Source organism: Pinus tabuliformis, chromosome 5_1, assembly GCF_031772625.1.
Source record: "Pinus tabuliformis cultivar Carrire ecotype Pingquan chromosome 5_1, CPIR1, whole genome shotgun sequence".
In the NCBI taxonomy this organism is placed as follows: Eukaryota; Viridiplantae; Streptophyta; class Pinopsida; order Pinales; family Pinaceae; genus Pinus; species Pinus tabuliformis.
The window spans coordinates 38692369-38712528 of NC_142305.1; the positions used below are offsets into that span (position 1 = coordinate 38692369).

The 20160-nt window shown below is 37.2% G+C and overlaps 1 protein-coding gene across 1 annotated transcript; it reads right to left on the reverse strand.

The window, feature by feature from the left end:
• Positions 1-17812: 17812 nt before the first annotated feature.
• On the reverse strand, positions 17813-18277 carry LOC149163370 (sugar carrier protein C-like). The gene is made up of 2 exons (XM_089429102.1): positions 17933-18277; positions 17813-17824 (listed from the first exon to the last, which is right to left on the reverse strand). The coding sequence occupies exons 1-2, from the start codon at positions 18275-18277 to the stop codon at positions 17813-17815; spliced, it is 357 nt and encodes a 118-aa protein (XP_089285228.1).
• Between the last annotated feature and the right edge of the window lie 1883 nt (positions 18278-20160).

A 20160-nucleotide genomic window follows, 5' to 3' on the forward strand; every position in this document is an offset into this window, starting at 1 on the left:
CCCTAACATCTCACCCTGTTCTGGTCTGCAAATGGCAACTTCCAATTCTACCTCTGCTTCTATGAGTTTCTCTGATTCCTCTTGAGCACTCAATATCTGCTCAATCTTTCTCAATTCTTCTACTATCTCTGACTTCACTTGCTGATTTCTCCTTTCCCGTAGCCTTTGCCATTTGACTCTTTTCCTCTTGGTCCAACCACTTTTCTGCAACATCTTCATCAATATTCCAATCTAGAAACCTATCTCAGCTTTCTCTCGGTCAAAATCTTCTTGAATCATCCTCATGCCATTTGCTTTGGCATCTTCCCTTCTGCTGTGGCTTCTTTGTGAACTTCTGCTATGACTATCTGTAGTCATTTTCTTCTCCTCTCTTTCCATGAGCTCCTCGCACCTCTGCAACAAGCCTCTGCAACAGTAAGTCCTCTTTACTGCAATCTTACCTCACCAAGCTCTCCTCACTCAGTCTTTTGGTAAGCACGATTCCCTATCTGGAATCTTCTCTCTGAGCAACACCTTTGCTCCCTCTAGGCTTCTGCAATCTCTTACTCTCTCTTTCGAAGACACTTCAATTGTCCTCTCTGTCCAATCTCTTGTTGGATTCTTCAGGTTCACTGCCACTTCTAAGAATTTTCCTTATTCTGCTTTTAAGAACACATCTGGTTCTTCTCTCACAGCTTCTCTTGATTTATATTGCTGCAGTCTTCACTCTTTCAACATGCTACTGTTTCCATACCTCTGTAGTTTTAAATCTTCATCAGCAAACATTCTCTTTGATTTCCACAGAGCCAAGCTCTGATACCAAAATTGATGCAAGGCAAACCCTGCATTACCCAGAATCACAACTCACCCGATACATATAGAATGTATCTCAAATCTGCCAAATAAAAATTTCATATTTCCGGCAATTTCCTGTACTATTGTTGTGGAAGCTTATAAGTCATCATTTCACTATAATTCAAAATCCCTCGGCGTTTACATTCCTTTCTCGAACCCAAGTTCCTCAAATTACATATGCGCCTTTTCCTCTTTACAGCGTACCAAGCTGTCTCACGCAACCATGCATCCACATCACCATCTCACAATTGCTATTTAATACTACAACTCAGCCTCATGTGAAAGCTACAGTTCACTACATTTACTTCATATTCACAGATCTGACCGATCCGATGATTCACTTCAAACTGCAAGTCGACAATTCTAATATGTTTTCCCAGTCATCTACAGTTCTAACAATTTTGATGCAATGTAACTCAAATTACTTTGCAATTGGCAACCAACACAGCACTATATTTGATACACTTTGACACCAAAAATTGTGGCCGCAGTAGCTCTGGACTCTTCCCCCGATTACTCACACTTGGATCTGCTGTCAATAATTTCACTTTGAACATACCGGATCCAAAGTTCCTTTTATAAATCAAAGAAAAATAACTCTTTATTAATTCCGATCCAATATACCTTTTTGTACTGGATATAACATCATTAAACGACTTTTATATACAAAACTTCATGTGGATACTGCGCTATCCATTTAAATGATTGAACAATTCAAAACATTTCAGAACTCGAAGGTTGGTAATACATTACAACTTCCCTTTGCATTCACTACAACAGCTGCAATATGATGTCAAATTAACAATCAGAAGTCGCAGGGAATTAGATATCAAAGCTTCCGATCCGATCCAGTCGGAAGTCACCAATCGCCCTCTTACAATGCGTTCTTACTTTCAGTGCTCCAAGGTTTCGATCCGATACCATCGGAAGTCACAAGTCGCCGAATTCTTTAATACACAAACCTGTCAACCGTTCCTCAGCGCCGATGCGATATAATTCTGAACATAATTTAATTTCTAACTTGATTGATAACTCTACGCGTCCAGTTTGATTGTAATATGGTGAGATATGGAAATCTCTTCCGCTCCAATGCGTGCCGAGATGATCTCAAGCGGCGATTACAATCACTATGATTAGTGTCACTATCGACTGTTGACAGCTTTCAGAACCTCGATATGAAGTCAATCGGAATTCGGTGATGGCTATGTTCCAACGTTTCCTTCCGTGATCTTAGCGATATCATCCGGCCCAATTCACTTCAAACCCGACTTGTGTTATTTCGTGTCCCATTTCCATATTTAGATGCTGAGATATGGATCGCATCTTCAATCCAATGCGATAGCTATACGGACCAGAATTATTTCAAAACTGATATATATATCATTTCAAAAAGTGGTACGAGGTATTCCTTTACTCCTGTTCTCTGCATTATCAGTTTTCTGCTCGTGGACTTAACTAATTTCACAGCGCCCAATTTGCAACAAATATCGACCTCGTATCGGGTTTTAATAAAACACAGTTTGAAATTAATTCAACAATCAATCAGAAACAAATGCATCACTTATGCTCATCACATCGATGTATGTAACATTCAATTTATTATAACATAAAAGGGCAGAGTTTCAGCATCCGCCAATTACACAGGAAAATAACTAAAATAACTCCACTCACACAACACAGTTCTTCGCTACTCTCTCTGGGCTGTCACTCCATTCCAAACCATACACTAATTTCTAACAAATCCACCCGTGGCTTACACACAAAAACTATATCTCCCCCTCCTACCTCGCTCTCTCCTCTTTTAAAAACAAAAGAGATTACACATATCTAAATTAACCATCTCCTTCATATTTGGAGGAATAAATTAATTCACACCTTATCCTAATCTAAACAAATTATACTACTTGGCTTGATCTCCACGCAGGGAGGATCACTTGCCTTTTTATTCCCAATTTCTATTCAAAATTAGCCCACTCTTAACTACTTACATTTAATTAAAATTAATACAAATTTAACAACCAAGTCTACCTCCAAACTTGTATTAGCCACAACATGTGACCATTTCATCACATTGCTGGCTAGGTCTAGATGCTCCTGCATCAGACTCCCAAAGTTTAAATTAACCATGATCTCCTAATCATGCACTTCTGATCTGTGTCCTCCTGGATCCCATACTTGGTTTGATGGTCTGTCCTTGGTTACTGCTGTTGTTGTTTGTCCCTCAAGTCTCCCACCTTTGTGCTGTAATGCCTCACTATCTGCTGCTGTCCTTTTCACATATTTCGCTGCTATTTTGTTCACTCTATTTCGTAGTTTTCCATTCCCTTCACCTGTACCATTTATTCCAGCCAATCTTCCTTCATTCTTTTGTCCTGTATTAGTTCTACTGGAATGCTGTAGTATGAGTTTCCACAACTCATCCAATTCTTTGTCCATTTCACTTCTCATGTGTTGAATATTATTCTCTTGTAACTGATTGTTTCCTTGAATTAGAACAGCATAATCTCTGTGCCAATAATCTTCCATATACATTTCTTAAATGTACAAATGCCTTTTTCCAGATTTTTCTTCTGGTTTCTCATTCTTGACTTCATCATTCCTTGCTTCAAATTCCAGCATACCTTCCATTAATCCAATCTGTTCTTCTTGGTTCAGATTGACTTCACATTTCCCTTTTCATGCATGTAAATCTTCATCAAAATTAATCAACTCAATAAACACAAATTCTTTACCTGGCTTCCTCATCAAAAATTCGACTTATACAAATCTGCCATCTCATCTAGAAGTTCTCTCAAAAGTTCTGCACCATCTTTACTAACTGCATTGTTCGCAATATCTGTGTTTAATCCTCCTTCACTCTGGCTTTCTTCAAGATCAATGATCTTCAAGGACTCAGTGTATCCTTTGAATTCAAAAATTCTTTTTCCATCCTCCTTATTCTGCATATGACTATGAGTAGTCATTTCTTCAATGGTCTTCAATAACTGTTTGTCTTTCGTCAAGTCAATGGGACCTGCAAACACACAACAACCTTCAGTTTTCAAAATACAATATCTTTCATTTTCTTTTGATGCTTCAAGCACCAATCCTCCACCATAGATCTTTTGGATTTCAGCGGATCTTAGCTTCCAAACCCTTTATCTTAGATTCCACGCCATTTATCTTAGCTTCTGTTAGCTTTTGTGAGAGTGACATTTGTTGCACTTGTTCTTGTAATTTTGATATATCATGTAGCATTTCTTCCTCTTCTTCATGAGTCATGCTAGAGCTTTCAGGTTGCTTACTAGGTGTTTGAATTTTCTTTTCTCGGGGCATCAATTACCGATAATAATTCTCTACTATGCCCTTTGAATTCCTTCAAAATAAATTTTCAAACCAAGCTTAAGCAAAAATTTAAAAAAATCTACACACCTTTTTTCACTTTGTAGGAGCTCGATATTGCCTCTGATGTATCTCTGTACTTTCTGATCATCCAGTTCTGAAATTGCGACCTGCAATAGCCCTCTGTGTCCTCTTTCCAATGCCACCAGTCTGACCCAAATTAGATTCTCCAAGGAAGAGTTATGTGAAATATCCCACAGTGACTTGATTATAGACTAGTTCAGTAGAGTGAACTTGTACGACGTGCCACGAGTCACTGTTTCGACCTTTGGCTCTGAAAAATATCTACAAGAAACTACAGTCCATCCTCTTTCTGTAACTTCTGACGAAATTTCAATTTGATGCTCAGAGAGAAATTTATGACGATTTTCCCCAGGTCACCTGTTTGGAATGTAATTCAGGAGTCTTCAAAAAGACCAACTTCCTCAGATCATATCTCCGCAAATATGGCACGAAAATCTCTGAAATTTGGACCCAAGGTTCAGCGCGATGTCTTCTCAAATGGGTTTTTTTTTCAGCATCTAAAACATCGCAAAAAAAAAAGTTATAGTGAAAATGCCATGATGACCTATTTGGAGTAGCGAAACCCTAGAATCCAAAGCTTTGATACCAAATGTTATGAAACTAGCTCAAGAAAAGATAGAAAAGATAGATCAACGCCTTATAATTCAGCCTCTTCGAGGGGGTAACCTCCTTTACATTACATCAATGAACAATTCTTGGATGATTCAAATGACAAAACCTCCTTTCTATATATAGGAGTCTAAGGAGTCACAATATAACCCAGCCAACCTAACAATAATAATATAAAGCCACAAAAATAACAATAGGGGGATTCTATGGGGCACAATAATAACAATATGGGGATAATAGGGGCACAACAATTTAATAAGGGATGCAACTACAACAGTAATGGGGTAATCACTAGTATTATAGGGACCCAACATTTTCCATCCTCCTGCATTTCTCTTCCAACATGGATTTTGTTTGACAAATGTCTTTTCTTTTGAGTTTGGAAATGGAAAATTGTACCCCTCTTACTTTCTTTGGTTTGGGAATGCCCTCTTACTCATTGCGCTTGAGTGAAATTATATAATGTACTTGACTAGCAAAAACAACATACCATGAATAATATCAAAGAAATAAAAGTGTAGAGAAGGAAATACAAGAGACAATGAGATTAAACTTATAAAATATAACCCTTGTATTGAGAATTTCATAATAGACTTCAATTTTTCAAGGGCCTCTTGAAGGAGAAAACTCCTTTGAGAAAATATCCAATACAATAACAATATTTAAGAAAACATTAAATTTCCTTCTACCTTTATTAAAATAGTTTCACTAGCAAAACCCTAACTACTTGTGGTCCCATGATTAATAGTGCCAACCACTTAAGTGGGTCTTATTTAATAATGACAACCCTTTTACATAAAGAAACTACCAATTCACTATCTAATGGGCCTTATTTAAAGAAGATGACCTCATATATTAATTAACTAACTCTTAAGTCCCTCAAAGTGTTAACAATTGACATGAGTAAGACAAGACAAGCAAAGTGGCAAAAAATGCCTTAAGTCATTCTCTTACTCGTTGTACCCATCTCAAGGTATGAATTATAATACATCAACTGGATCATTATAGATCTAGATCTCACTGACAACTCATCAATGGATCATGACAACACCTCAATAAGGATAAGGTTTACAACTCATATTTATGTGGTCTCAAACTTTGCTATTGTCTAGGGACTCAGTCTAACAGCTCATGCCCCCCCAAATCACAAGTCTAAATAATTATACCAATAAATTTTGCCATCTTCAATCTAAAACTATTGAACTAAGTTTCAATGAAGATACGCCTAAAAAATTGTCAATATCTAAAAACAAACTACTGATATGTTTGAATATTGTTAGGTCCCTATAATACTAGTATAGCCCCCATATTGTTATTGTTGTGCACCATAGAACCCCCACATTATTATTGTTATGTAGAAACCCACTATTGTTACTCTAGATCTGTTACATTATTATTGTTATGTAGGCCCTAATTATATTTTGACCCTTTCGACTCCTATATATCAAGGAGGTCTTGTCATTTGAATCATCCAAGAATTGTTCATTTATGTGATGTAAAAAGAGGTTATCCCCTCGAAGAAGCTTATTTTCAAGTCATTGATCTCTCTTTTCTTCTATTTTTGTGATCTAGTTACATAACATTTGGTATCAGAGCTTTGGATCCTAGGCTTTCACTGCTTCAAACAGGTCATCTTGGAATTTTTTCTATAACTTTTTTTTATAAGAGCTTTTGATCCGAACTTAAACAGGAACACAACAGATTATAGATATAACCATAAATATAGAGATGCAGTAGAAATAACACTTCATTTCATCAATATCAAATACTGAAATATGCTTACAAACATAATGGAAATAAGACTAGCCCTGGCGATGGTAGCTTATCTCTGAGAAGAGATGTGGCGGCTACATGCCTTTGAACTAAGTTACAATGAGGCTCAAGGGCATTTTTATTATTGAATAATAAGTGAAAAACCTAAACAACCAAAACCCTAACCTGAGGAGATGTAACAACAAGAGTTTATGGGCCCCGTTGGGGTTAGTTGGGCAGCCAACTTCCTGGGGTCGTAATTTGGTCATATTATCTCTGTTTGACACGTATGATACCTCGTTGGAGATCTTTGAGGAGTACAGTTGCTGACGCGATTTCCATATAAATCGTTGAAGTCATTTTGCCAAAACAAACGGCGTTTAGGGCCTCAAAACGGTTCCAGAAGTTCAAGACCCGAAAAATTGCCAAAAATAGTAAATTGTTCTACAATTAAGGAAATTGAAAAACTGAAAGAGATAGTGGTGGGGGTCCAAGTGGGATAGGAAGGTGGCCACCAAAATCCACCTGGATCATCTTTAGAAGCTAAAATTTCTACCACATGGAGCCAAAATCCTGGTGAGCATCATGTAAAAATTTCAGAACTTGGTTCGCTATAATATTGGAGATATGATTCAAGGAAGTTAAGGTTTTTGTATGCTCTAGAATTTTGCCTCAAACATATGTCTTGAGGAAAATCGTCATAACTTTCATTTCAGGCATCCAAATTGAATTTCTTAAAAAGCGTCTGAAAGAGCATAGGCTTTAGTTTCTTGGGTGCCATTTTTAGGGTCACAGGCTGAAACAGTGACACTTGGAATTTCGTACAAGTTTTCTCTACTGAACGAGTCCATAACCATGTCATAGTAGGAGATTTGGCCTAATTTTATCTTGAAGAATCCAATCTCATTCTAACTAGTGGTGTTGGAAAGAAGACATAGAGAGTTACCACATTAAAGTTTAGACCTTGGGAGGCGAAATCACAAAGATACAACAATTTCAAGTTCATCTTTATCAACAAGCTCAAAATCAAGCTCTAAAAGGTGTGTATTTTTGAATTTGCATAACTTTGGTTTGAAAAGTAAAATTGAAGTGATTCAAAGGGCATAATGAAGGATAGATTTCATTAATTCGCTCCAAAATGCCTCCCAAACAAAAAAAATCTACACCCATTATTCCCTCGGAAAGCTCCACTATGACGTATGAAGAGGAAGAAATGCAACATGATATATCAAATTTATGAGATCAAGTTCAACAAATTTTGCTCTCACAAAGAGCCATCGAAAATGAACTATAAAGGGACATGGATGGTTTAAGAGGGGACATGGATGGTGTGAAAGGGGACACGGGTGGTTTGAAAAGGAACACGAATGGTTTAATAGGGAACATGGATGGTTTAAAAGGGGATTTGGAAGATTTAGAAGTAGACATGAAAGGTTTGAAGGAAGGTCTGATAAAGTTGATACAAGAACGGCTTCCCAATGGTGGCAAGGTATCCCATGAGACTCATGATAAAAAAAAAAATGAATGGGAATCATGATTTTAGAGACTTCAACTTTGGGTTGAAGATCAACCACATTCGGAAGATTGATATGAGGAAGTTTGATGGCAAGGATCCATAACATGGATACTACAGATGGAGCAGTTATTTGATCTACATAATGTGCAACACACACAAAAGGCACGCATTGCATATTTATATTTAGAAACCGATCAGTTTATGTGGTATCGTAAATCATTTGTCACTTGGACAATTTTTAATGAGGAATTGATAGCACATTATCAAGATAGAAAGATCGCAATACCTTCTTTAACCAATTGATAAATCTCAAACAAAAGGGTTTAGTTAATGGGGAGAACATTGAGGACTTCCAAAGATTGAATATCAAGGTAAATGATATTCCAGAGGAGGACATGGTTGATGTCTTCATAGGAACTTTAAAGGATAACATTCAATGTGAGGTTTTCCTTTGGGAACCTAAATCATTGGAGAATGCATTTAGGGTGGCAAGAAAAGTTGAAAGCAAATATTGCAACAAGGAAGTCTACCACTAATAACTATAAAGATGGAAGTGTTGATGCTTCTAGCCTCCCACAACATAAAAGGTTGACACCACAACAACTGGAGGAAAAAAGAGCAAAAGTGCTTTGTTATAGTTGTGATAACAAATACATTAAAGGTCATAAGTGTGCTGAGAAGAAATTATTTTACATAGATTGTGAAGAGGAGGAACAAAAGGAACAAGAGACATCAAAAGAAGAAGATATACATCACTTGACAAAAATTATCTCTATGTGATTTTCGCTGAAGATTTTTCTCTAAAAAGAAGAAATGAATCTGACCATATCCTGTAATGCATTGGAAGGAATTACCACTCCTCAAACTCTCAAGATAGAAGGATATATCAAGAATAAAAATGTAATAATGCTTATTGATTCAGGAAGTACCCATAAGTTTATTCATTTTAAGATAGCCAAGGAGTTGAATTGATTTATATATCGAGCTCCAGATTGTCAAGTGATGGTTTCAAATGGAGGAACTATAAATTACTTAGGGAAGTGCCATAATATAAATATATCCATGGGGGAATATGTATTGAATAGTCCAATTCTTGCAATTCTAATGGGTGCAGTTGATGTTGTATTAGGAGTCCAATGGTTACAATCTCTGGGGAGAATAGCTTTTAATTTTCAAGAACTTTTCTTCAAATTTTTCTGGTAAGGAAAGGAAATTGAATTAAGGGGTATCACAAGGAAACCTAGAAATGTAATTAGCTCTAATGGCATGACGAATATTTTGAAGAAGGAACAATGAGGGGTAATTGATGAGCCCCAAAAATGGATAATTATATGGGATCATTCAACCTCCTAATTCGACTTAATCTACCATTCTCATTAGTTTATTGCATGTTTTTGATTATATTTATGCTAATAGAGTGAATTGGGTTAGTCACTAGCATTTGCACCAGATGTTGCAAAGAAAACGCCGTAAGGCATAAAGTGTGGAAATCCATTATCCATGTAGTGTGTGCATTATTCAACAAGATGGATCTCTTTAAATTTGTTGCAAACATTTATGTTATTGCATTGCTAATTTAATTAGAATCTACTACTACCTCCTCTTCTTGGAATATTAAATTTCTTATCACCCCATGATGACAATCCCTCTAATTATTGGAATCACAATTTTTTCCACTTTAGTGGGTTTACCGTCAACCTAAAAAAACATGAATTTGAGTCACTCAACTAAAAAGAAATTGCTAAATTGCTATTTATCATGTTTTGAGTAAAAACAATTAATAACTCATATTTACAACCCTTGAAATATTTACAACCTTTTAAGTCTTGTATTTATAACTCATATTTATAACCCTTTAAAATGAAACTAACTATCTATATTTTTATTAATAATAAAAAGAATCTTCTTTATAAAACTGACACTCACATGCTACTCCTATTGAAAAGGAATCAATACTCTTTGATAAGCAATATTCTTTGATAAGCAAGGAAAGCATTATACTCGACCTCAGGGAACTCAGTGGGCAAAATTATCAATAACTAGTTAATATTGATTTGCATCAATTTCTTCTGGTCCAACCAGCAATTAAAATCCATCCCCTGCCACTGCAACAATAATACACCATATATCACCTTCCCATTAAAACTGAGAATGAGCTGCAAGTAACTGTGAGAACACGGATGCCTCATAAGCATGGAGTTAAGTTTGATCCCTGAGCTTTGCTACAATCCTCAACTGTAGAAATATTGAAATTTTTAAGAAGACTCTGGCCATTTCATAAGCAGCTGACTTGACAGCAGAGTTTGTCTGTTGCTGAGTCCCAATCATAGAGATGTCTATATGAGTTATGTCAATGTCTAAGTAGAGCTGTTGAATATGGAATGTCGGTGTAAGTCCTCATCTCTGTCCAACTTATGTCAAAGCAAGGATGCTACATAGGAAGAAAGAATTGGTTAATCGGTTGTGGATGATGGCATTTTTCCTAGAAAATGCAATATCTCCTTCATTGATTTCAAAACCCCATTGCTTCACTTGCGCCTATCTTCTTAGGCTTTCATATTGATAAAAACAACGTAGAAAATTTTGGTTGAGTTAGTTTCAAACCATAAAATCTACCCCAACTTCATCTAATGGGCTTGTAATATAGCCTTCTTTCCCACATTTTCTTGATTATAAAATAATGTCAAAGTAAAACGAGAGTTAGAAATATTTTTCAACAATAGTCACTTGCATCAGATGATTATTATCTCGCTTGGTTTTCATCCTTATGGCTTAATATGGACGAACCATTTTCTAAAAGATTAGGAAAGCCTACTGTGTCTTTGAAAGATCGATTTGATTAATGGACATAAGTTAAAAATGCAGTGATCATCCTGTAAACAAATATATATACTCTATATATATCAAAGCAACAGACTGAAGGCACCGAATTTGCCCATTTCAGACTCATATATGATATATCTATTCAAATGTTTACATAAACCAATATTTCATCCACAGTGGCTAAGAGTAGTATATATCAAAGACTGAAGGCACTGAAATTGCCCAATTCACTCATATATCTACTCAAATTTCTACACAAACCAATATTTCATTCACAGTGGCTAAGAGTATATATCAAAGTAGCAGACTGAAGGCACTGAACTTGCCCATTTGAGACTTATATATCTATTCAAATTTTTAAACAAACCAATGTGTGATCCACAATGGCTAAGAGTATCTATCAAAGTAGCAGACTGAAGGCACTAAACATGCCCATTGCAAAATTCAGACTCATATCTATTCAAACTTTTACACAAACCAATGTTCATCCACATAGGCTAAGAATATATATCGAAGTAGCATATTGAAGGCACTGAACTTGCCCTTTTCAGATTCATATATCTATTCAAACTTTTACATAAACCAGTCTTTCATCCACAGTGGCTCGTGATTTTCAAAATTTTTATGTATGCCATAATAAGCACTTCACGAATCAACTAGGAATTGAAGGCACTTGCACAAAGAATATAATAACAGAAAACCAACGTATTCTTGCACAATAATATTATTGATGATAACACTATGCATAAATTGCTATTGCTTTGTTGTAAGCCACAGCAGGATCTTGATCTTCCTTGGCACAGATGTTACTGTCAGATGGACTGAGATGAATTTTTGCAGCCCCATTCTTCAATCCAACTTTATTCCTTTTCAATTTTGGGGCCATGAGAATCTGATAGCAGCCAACAAGTTTCTTCTTCTCCTTCTCAACCATCTCACCACCATCTTTTTGCTTTTCTTGATCTTTGCCCTGTTCCTTGCATGCACTACTGTTGAAGTCTTGACAGCGGGATTGCTGTTCTTGGGCATCAACAACATTATTAGGTTTAATGGACAGTAATTTTCTCACAAATCAAGGCTTGGGTTCGATAGGATTCCCCATAAAATCTCTGAAACCCACAGCCCCCCAGTTGCAGGGATGAATCTGTTCATTCTGTGAAGATCTACTCCATCAAGAATCATGGTGCCAAGGTTGAGAATGCCCTGTGGGTGACCAGAAGGATGACGGACCTGCAATGCCAAGAAACTCATCCCACTGAAATCTGTGCTCCCGTAGCCCTTGAGGAGAGTGGAAAGCAAGACCCTCACAGTGCCTAGCAGGGTATCCTTGAGGCAAACCATGCAGTATATCTCCATCATCATAGCAGAGGTTTCACACCGGAGCAAACTCTCTTCCACTCTGAATATGGCCTTGTCATTCCAAGTAGGGTTTGCGCCCCCTGTTCTGTCAATTTGCGTCGTCAGTTTTTTCTCGAAATTGATCCATACAACACAGTAGGTCTGCATCATGCCAAAAAGATGCATCTCCTTCAGATCTTGAGCTGAGATGATGTTAAGCTCCAGCTGTGTGTAAGCTTCCCCCATGATGTAGAGTGAATTTACTGCACAAGGAAATGCAATATTCAGAGACCACCCTGATTGAAATTACAGGAGAAGAAACGCCATGAATGAAATCTTTTGAAATCTGAACATTGTATAGAACTGACTTATAAGACAAAACACATCATAGACTCTCTAGCTCATGATGATGAAAGCAGATGGAAATCAGTGCAGAAGGCCACCCCAAATGGTCATGATCGAAGCCAAGAAGCAGAAAAACCCATTCATAGATACAACAATAATGGAACAAACAAAAACAAATTTGTACCAAATCCATTTGTTGTTTCATTTTAGAATTTTATTGTTGTGATTTCCATTTCAAAACTCCATTACTTCACCTGCACCTATAGTCTCAGGCTCTCATATTCATAAAAACAATGTACAAAATTTTGCTTGAGTTAGTTTTAGATTATAAAATCTACCCATTTCAAAACTCCATTGCTTCACCTGCACCTATCTTCTCAGAATCTCATATTGATAAAAGCAATGTAGAAAATTTTGGTTGTTAGTGTTAGACTATAAAATCTACCCATTTCAAAACTCCATTGCTTCACCTACACCTATCTTCTCAGGCTTTCATATTGATAAAAACAATGTAGAAAATTTCAGTTGAGTTAGTTTCAAACCATAAAATCTACCCCAACTTCATCTAATGGGCTTGTAATATAGCCTTCTTTCCCACATTTTCTTGATTATAAAATAATGTCAAAGTAAAACGAGAGTTAGAAATATTTTTCAACAATAGTCACTTGCATCAGCTGATTATTATCTCGCTTGGTTTTCATCCTTATGGCTTAATATGGACGGACCATTTTCTGCAAGATTAGGAAAGCCTTGTGAATCCTTTAGTTTCAAAGTAATTCTTTCAGATCACTTGCCTATCTATCTGGAGTCTAGACCTCTCAAACGAAGAGGCCTAAAAACATACCATTTTCATTTGAACAGCTGCAGTTTGGCAACCTAGACATAGAAAATAAAATCTAGTATTATTGAAATGAAGACACTCACATTACATGAACAAAAATGTGAAGTTTCAAAGTAATTCTTTCAGATCACTTGCCTATCTATCTGGAATCTAGACCTCTCAAACGAAGAGGCCTAAAAACATACCATTTTCATTTGAACAGCTGCAGTTTGGCATCCCAAACATAGAAAATAAAATCCAGTATTAGTGAAATGAAGACACTCACATTACATGAACAAAAATGTGAATCCTTTCTAAGAAGCTTCAAAATGTAAAGAAAAAAGCGGAACAACTAGGTTTTTGTAAACATATTCAAAAGAAACATGAACTGGAGATAGAGATGGTTAGTGTTGTAAAAGAAAAGGAATTGATATTGTGGCTTGAAAACGACAGATGCTTCCTTTATACTTTTTAAGTGCCAAGCATAAACCACCTTCCAATCTAAGGAAGGATAACAGTAAGTACAAGGAAGACCACAGATGCTTCCTTTATACTTCAATTGTCAAGCATTAACCAACATTCATAAGGTAGGTGCTTCCATAGACTCTATCTGATCATGTGACCAACCAGCCCAACTTAACAGCCATGACAGCATCAGCAGATCAGTGGCCCCTTGCGGGGCCACACCAGCCCAACTTAACAGCCATGACAGCATCAGCTGATCAGTGGCCCCTTGTGGGGCCACACCAGCCCACCTTTGGGCAAACCACTATGTAAGAAAATTAAAACTTGGTGGAAACTGTAGCAGCAAGCCACTTTCACCTACCCATCTTGTCTCTCATGGCTAGTCTTCAAATGAATAGAGGAAATATTACCGAGTCATGAACTTTTAAATGAGGGCATATTATCAAAAACCTTGAATGAGACTCATGAGAATCTATAAAAGAAAAGAAGAAGTCAGACATGCCTGACTTAGTGGTTGATACAGTGCTTAACCACATTAATCACCCTCGTTCAAATATTGGAAGGCATAAAGCCCTGCGTTATTAAAAAGTTCATGAGTTTGATAGGGTTCAAATTCAAAAAGATAAGAAAAAGGAGGTATTCTGTAGACAGAAGTCAATAATTCAATGGCTTAAAGATGGTGGAAGAAGCGGTGCCCGTTTCCTTAAAACCACTCAGAATAGAAGGGTTTATAATAAAATTTCTGTAATAGAATACCAGACAACATAGTAGTAACTCAAATCTGCAATGAAATCTACTTCAACCTCTACTGACGATGCCGGTTACTGAAGAAGAAATACAGGATGTTGTTTCCCCAAGAGAAGAATAAGCCTCCTAGGACTGAATGGGTTCCCAACTCTATATTCCTCATAATATGTGGCTTTTAAATAATGTTAATATTCTTGGAGCAAAAAAAGAATCTACGAACTCTGGCAGAATAATGGAATTTCTACCTTCCTAAATGCCCATCGCAAATAATGAGGGAGATTTAAACTGGACTATTTTAGACCAATCTCCTTGTATAATACTTCAATACAAGATTATCACCAAGGCCCAAATCTAGTCTCCCTCCTGAATTGTTAATCAAGTTCAGGAGGGGTAACGGTATGTTTCTCAAACTTGTCCTAGGATTACAAATCTTGAAGCTTCCCACTAGCCATGTCGGATTCCCTCTTCCTGCATTTAGACATAAGGTAGGAAATTTAGCATCAATCACTGATAACTCAGCAGCAAGCTTGGCAATTGGACGAACAAATTTAATCCATGGCTGGCAGAGTTACAAATATCCAATACATTTTCTAGATTATACCATCGTATCCAAGGACTTTCTGGATTTCTCTTTTTATCAGACCAACATTGAATATTTCTCTATCCATGAGATTGCAACTAATATAACCCATGTTGTGGGAAGCCACATCTTTTAAGATTCTCCAGATTTAAGTCTTCTCTCTCCAATTTTGAGGATGTAGCTTTCCGTAATTGTGTTTCATTTTTTAGTCTAGAGGTTCAATTTACAGAGCAGTACGAGGGAATGTGTAAGTTTGTCCATCAATTTACAGTGTAGTATGAGGAATGTGTAAGTTTGTCCATCAATTTACAACGCAGTATGAGAGAATGTGTAAGTTTGCCCATCTTAGTATAATGATATTTCTACTTAAAAAAACAAACATTTTGCCTAATAAAAAACCTGGAAAAAGAAGATCTGAAATGAAAGGGGTTTGTGCTCAAGGTGGTTAATGTTATTCTTCCAAACTAAAGAAACAAATGATACATAAAAACTGAAGACAAAAATAGGGGTAACTCCAAAAGCTCTATGGAACAAAGCCAGAGCACCTCTGTTGCTTTGCATTCAACGTAAGTTAGAAAAATGTGAAATGGGAAATCACAGTGTTCACACAGAATATGATATTATCAATGAAGCATCTGAACTATCTGTACTTCTTTCTTTCCAAAATATTTGAAAAGGGGACCGAAGAACTGAAAATCTAGCAATCAGACAACACAAAACTTAGTATTAACCCTTTAAATTAGAAGCCTACAAGTCCTAATTTGGGTCACTATCATACCATGTAAAATGCTTTAAGAACTTCAATAAGAGACAGTCATTAATAAAAAATGAGCAAGGAAACCAGAGAGGAGTTAAGAATAGGCAGAGGAACAAACCGAAAAATGTGAAGGCCGGCTGACCCCAAACTTTCTTTCGTCTTACAAATGCATGCCTATTTTCTGTGCTTTTTCACCAGATATCCATGTTTTTTCAAGGAATCCAAGCTCACTACCTAGCAAATAGTGATCTTATGTAACTATGGAGATCCGTCCCTCTTTTATTGACAGGCACAGCGCAGGAAAATACACAAATAGCCCGCGAGCTTTACAGCGTGAAAAATCGACAACGTGATTTGAAAGATTCGAACGGCGGGCCAAGTTTCTGTCAAACTCAAGTCATGTCATTTTTTTTCCATGCGCACAGGGTTGCTATGGACATGGATAGGCCGAAGGAGCGTGCGATTCGCGAGGCAGGTGGGAATAAGAAAAAACAATGCATCAGATTTTCCACAAAGCCTTCAAATACAAAACATAACGCAGCCACAACATTAACAATATAGGTACAAAGAGTAATTGACTTACAGTGATTTCTGGGAAAGTACTTGAAAATGCAAGGTGGGCAGCCTTGAAGTATTCCTGGGCAGAAATCCCATGTGTGAAGCAAACGAGTACAACTATTGATATAACAGCACAAGGCTACGCATGCAGGGAAGAAAGACATGAAGAGTCTCTGCGAAGAGTCTCATCGCCAGCAGAAGAGTCTCATCGCCAGCAGGCAGTCTCTGCGAAGAGTCTCATCGCCAGCAGGCCAGGCCTGGCCTTTCATGGCCCATTACCATGGGAAAAAAACCATTTTTCTATGAAAAAACAGATTAAACGAACGACTGAAAACACCCCAATCATCTAACACAGAGAATCAATGGCTCAAGATCGCACACGTCACATTTTAGGGACGTCTTTCTCAGAGGGAACGCCTTACGGCATATTTATTATAAAATAATAGTTTTTTTTACCTAATCTCTCTATATAAAAATATATAATTGGTCAATTCTAACTAAGTTATCGGCATGAACAGTCAAACAATCAATCTGTAAAGGACAAACAGATTGTGGCAAGATCATGGTCATAAAATGATATTATTTTATGCCGAAATCATTAAAAAATAATTAGTTCCTTTGTTACAGAATCTTTTTGTACAAAAATATTTAATTGATCAATTCTAACTGAGTTAACAGCATAAACAGTCAAACAATCAAACTGTAGAAGACAAACAAAGGATGACTAAGTCCGAGTCTATTTATATAAAAGTATATAATTGGTCAATTCTAACTGAGTTATCACCATCAAATGTTAAACAATCAAACTGTAAAATACAAACAGAGGATGACTAAGTCAGAGTCTTTTTATGTAGAAATATATAGTTGGTCAATTCTAACGAAGTTATCAGCTTCAGCAGTTAAACAATGACACTGTAAAATACAAACAGAGGATGACTAAGTCAGAGAACCTTAACAACTAAAATCTAGGCAGAGAATGATGTCCTTGATTATGAAAAAATAAAAAAGTATGTTAACAACGAAATGTATGAGATGTTATATTGATACAGTACCAGGAAGACAGAATCACTCAATTGGAATGAAAATCTGAGTAAATTATTGAGTATGCCAATAGGGAAAAAAAGAAAAAGAAAAAGTATATTAGACATGGGGATATATTCAATATCAAGATCACCAAAACTAATAATGGAATGATTTCAGAGATTTTATCTCGACTTCCTTGCATTTAAATGAGAAATATATACTTTTCAGTATAGATGAATCTCAGTTCTGAATCTATTATTCATAAAAAAGGGAAAAAGAAACCTGTTGCAAACCAACCAACTTCAGATATATATGGAGGGGGAACTTAAATGGCAACCAAATGGAATGGACGCAACTTACCTGGCAGATGATCATCTGTAGTCCACCCTCGAGGAACAGGGCCCTCCGTCCTAACCTGTCAACAATAAAAATGGAGACTACGATGGAAACCAAACTCATCACTCCAAGAATAGCTGCAGCCAAGAGAGAAGCCTGTGACCCAAATCCTATGGTCTTGAAGATGAGTGGAGCATAAAACGCGACGATGTTGAAACCCGCGAGCTGCTGAAAACAGGGAATGGCCAGAGCCATGACCAGATGAGGCCTGTATTTCCTTTTGGCAATGTTGCGGAAGGGATGCTTCACTTTCTTGGAAATGTCGCTGGCTTCTATTAAGTCCTGCAACTCCTCCTGCACGTCTGGCATCCCGCGGATCCTCAAATACAAAACATAACGCAGCCACAGCAACTATTGATATAACAACACAAGGCTACGCATGCAGGGAAGAAAGACATGAAGAGTCTCTGCGAAGAGTCTCATCGCCAGCAGAAGAGTCTCATCGCCAGCAGGCAGTCTCTGCGAAGAGTCTCATCGTCAGCAGAAGAGTCTCATCGCCAGCAGGCCAGGCCTGGCCTTTCATGGCCCATTACCATGGGAAAAAAACCATTTTTCTATCAAAAAAACAGATTAAACGAACGGCTGAAAACACCCCAATCATCTAACACACAGAATCAATGGCTCAAGAACGCACATGTCACATTTTAGGAATGTCTTTCTCAGAGGGAACGCCTTACAGCGTAATTATGCCAACAAGTCTAATGGGTGCTTTGTGCAGATTTTTAGTCAATTTTGAGACAAAATCAAAGGTTTTAATGAGCACTTGGCAGCCAAATTCGTGGGAGAAAAAGGGAGAGGATTTGTAGCAAGGTGTCCCCTTCATTTATGGGCCCTTACCTCGAATTCTCCACCATCAGCTCGGAGTTCAAGGGCCACCAAATCAATTATCACAAGGGCAGCTGAACAAGTGCTAGTAAAAGTGTTGTTAACTACAAGTTTTGGCAACCGAGTTTCTAAAGTTTAGGAGGGCTGTTGGGGTCCTCAATTTGTATAAATAAGAGGGCTTAGGGCCTCAGTTCAGTTAGTCACTTTGTAGGCAGAAGTTAGCTAGTTTGTAGTTCGATTTTAGTAATTTCTTAGGCAGTAGGTTAGCTTTGCATTTCAGCACATTTTCAAGCTTTTCCTTGTGGACAGTTTTTGGAATGTAACATTTCTTCTAATCAATAAAGATGAATCCAGCTTTGCACTAGCTCTAAATCTCTCTTAGAAGGCTGTAGCTCTTGGGGTTGGGCCCATCTCAAGTGCCCAGTACCTCCTTTGTTTACCTTTAAGTGTTTTTGCTACATTCTTAGAATAAAATCTGCTATTTAGATTTAAATCTTGCTTTGTTATTTAGATTGCTTTTGATGATTGAAAAGGCTTTTTATGTTCAGATTGATTTGATAGGTTATTAATAGGGAAGAGCTTCAGAAAAATTCCATCAAGCACCTCTGATTTCACCTCTCCCTCAGTGGGATCAGGAGCTGGGATCAAGGTGACCTTGCTGCCAACAAAAACACAGTCTTTGCTTCGCCATGCAAGTATTAGTGTTCGATTTTTATTTGCAGAAGTTGGTTACATGTTCAGAGTCTTGATTGCTTCGCTGCATAGTTGGTATACATGGTTTCAGTGCAAATAAACTTCAGTTCCATTTCTTTGCTGTTATTTAGGTCATATTAGGTCAAAGTAATTAGCTTCTTGATTTTTCGAGTCTTCATTTGTCTAATTCGAAAGATAACGTGCAGAGCGCCTATAATACCTCTCCATCCACCTGTACTCCATCAATCCCATCTGCTCCATCCCATAACTTAGATTCTTGCCTCTCATTTGGTACGTTTTCACACTCTGCCCTAGTTCCTATACTCTCACACAACATTGCTTCTCTTATCTTTGAACCAACCCAATCGCCTTAGCCACTCTTCAGCCTCATTCACCAAGTCCTGGACATCCTCAAACCCCTATCTCACCTCCATACCCACTCCTTCATCTTTCTTCCTCCATCCATCCTCCAAAATCCCATTTCTGAACATCCTGTAGAAAAATTACAGATATCCTGTAGAAATTCTTAAACATCCTGTAGAACCCCTGCAGACTTCCTGTAGAAGCTCACGAATGAGGTTTCTTGATAGCCAAACTCTGTGAAACTCTTTGGAAGGGTGTTAGGGACCCCTTAGGCCCTCTCTGAACCTTCCCAACCTCCTGTAATAATTTCC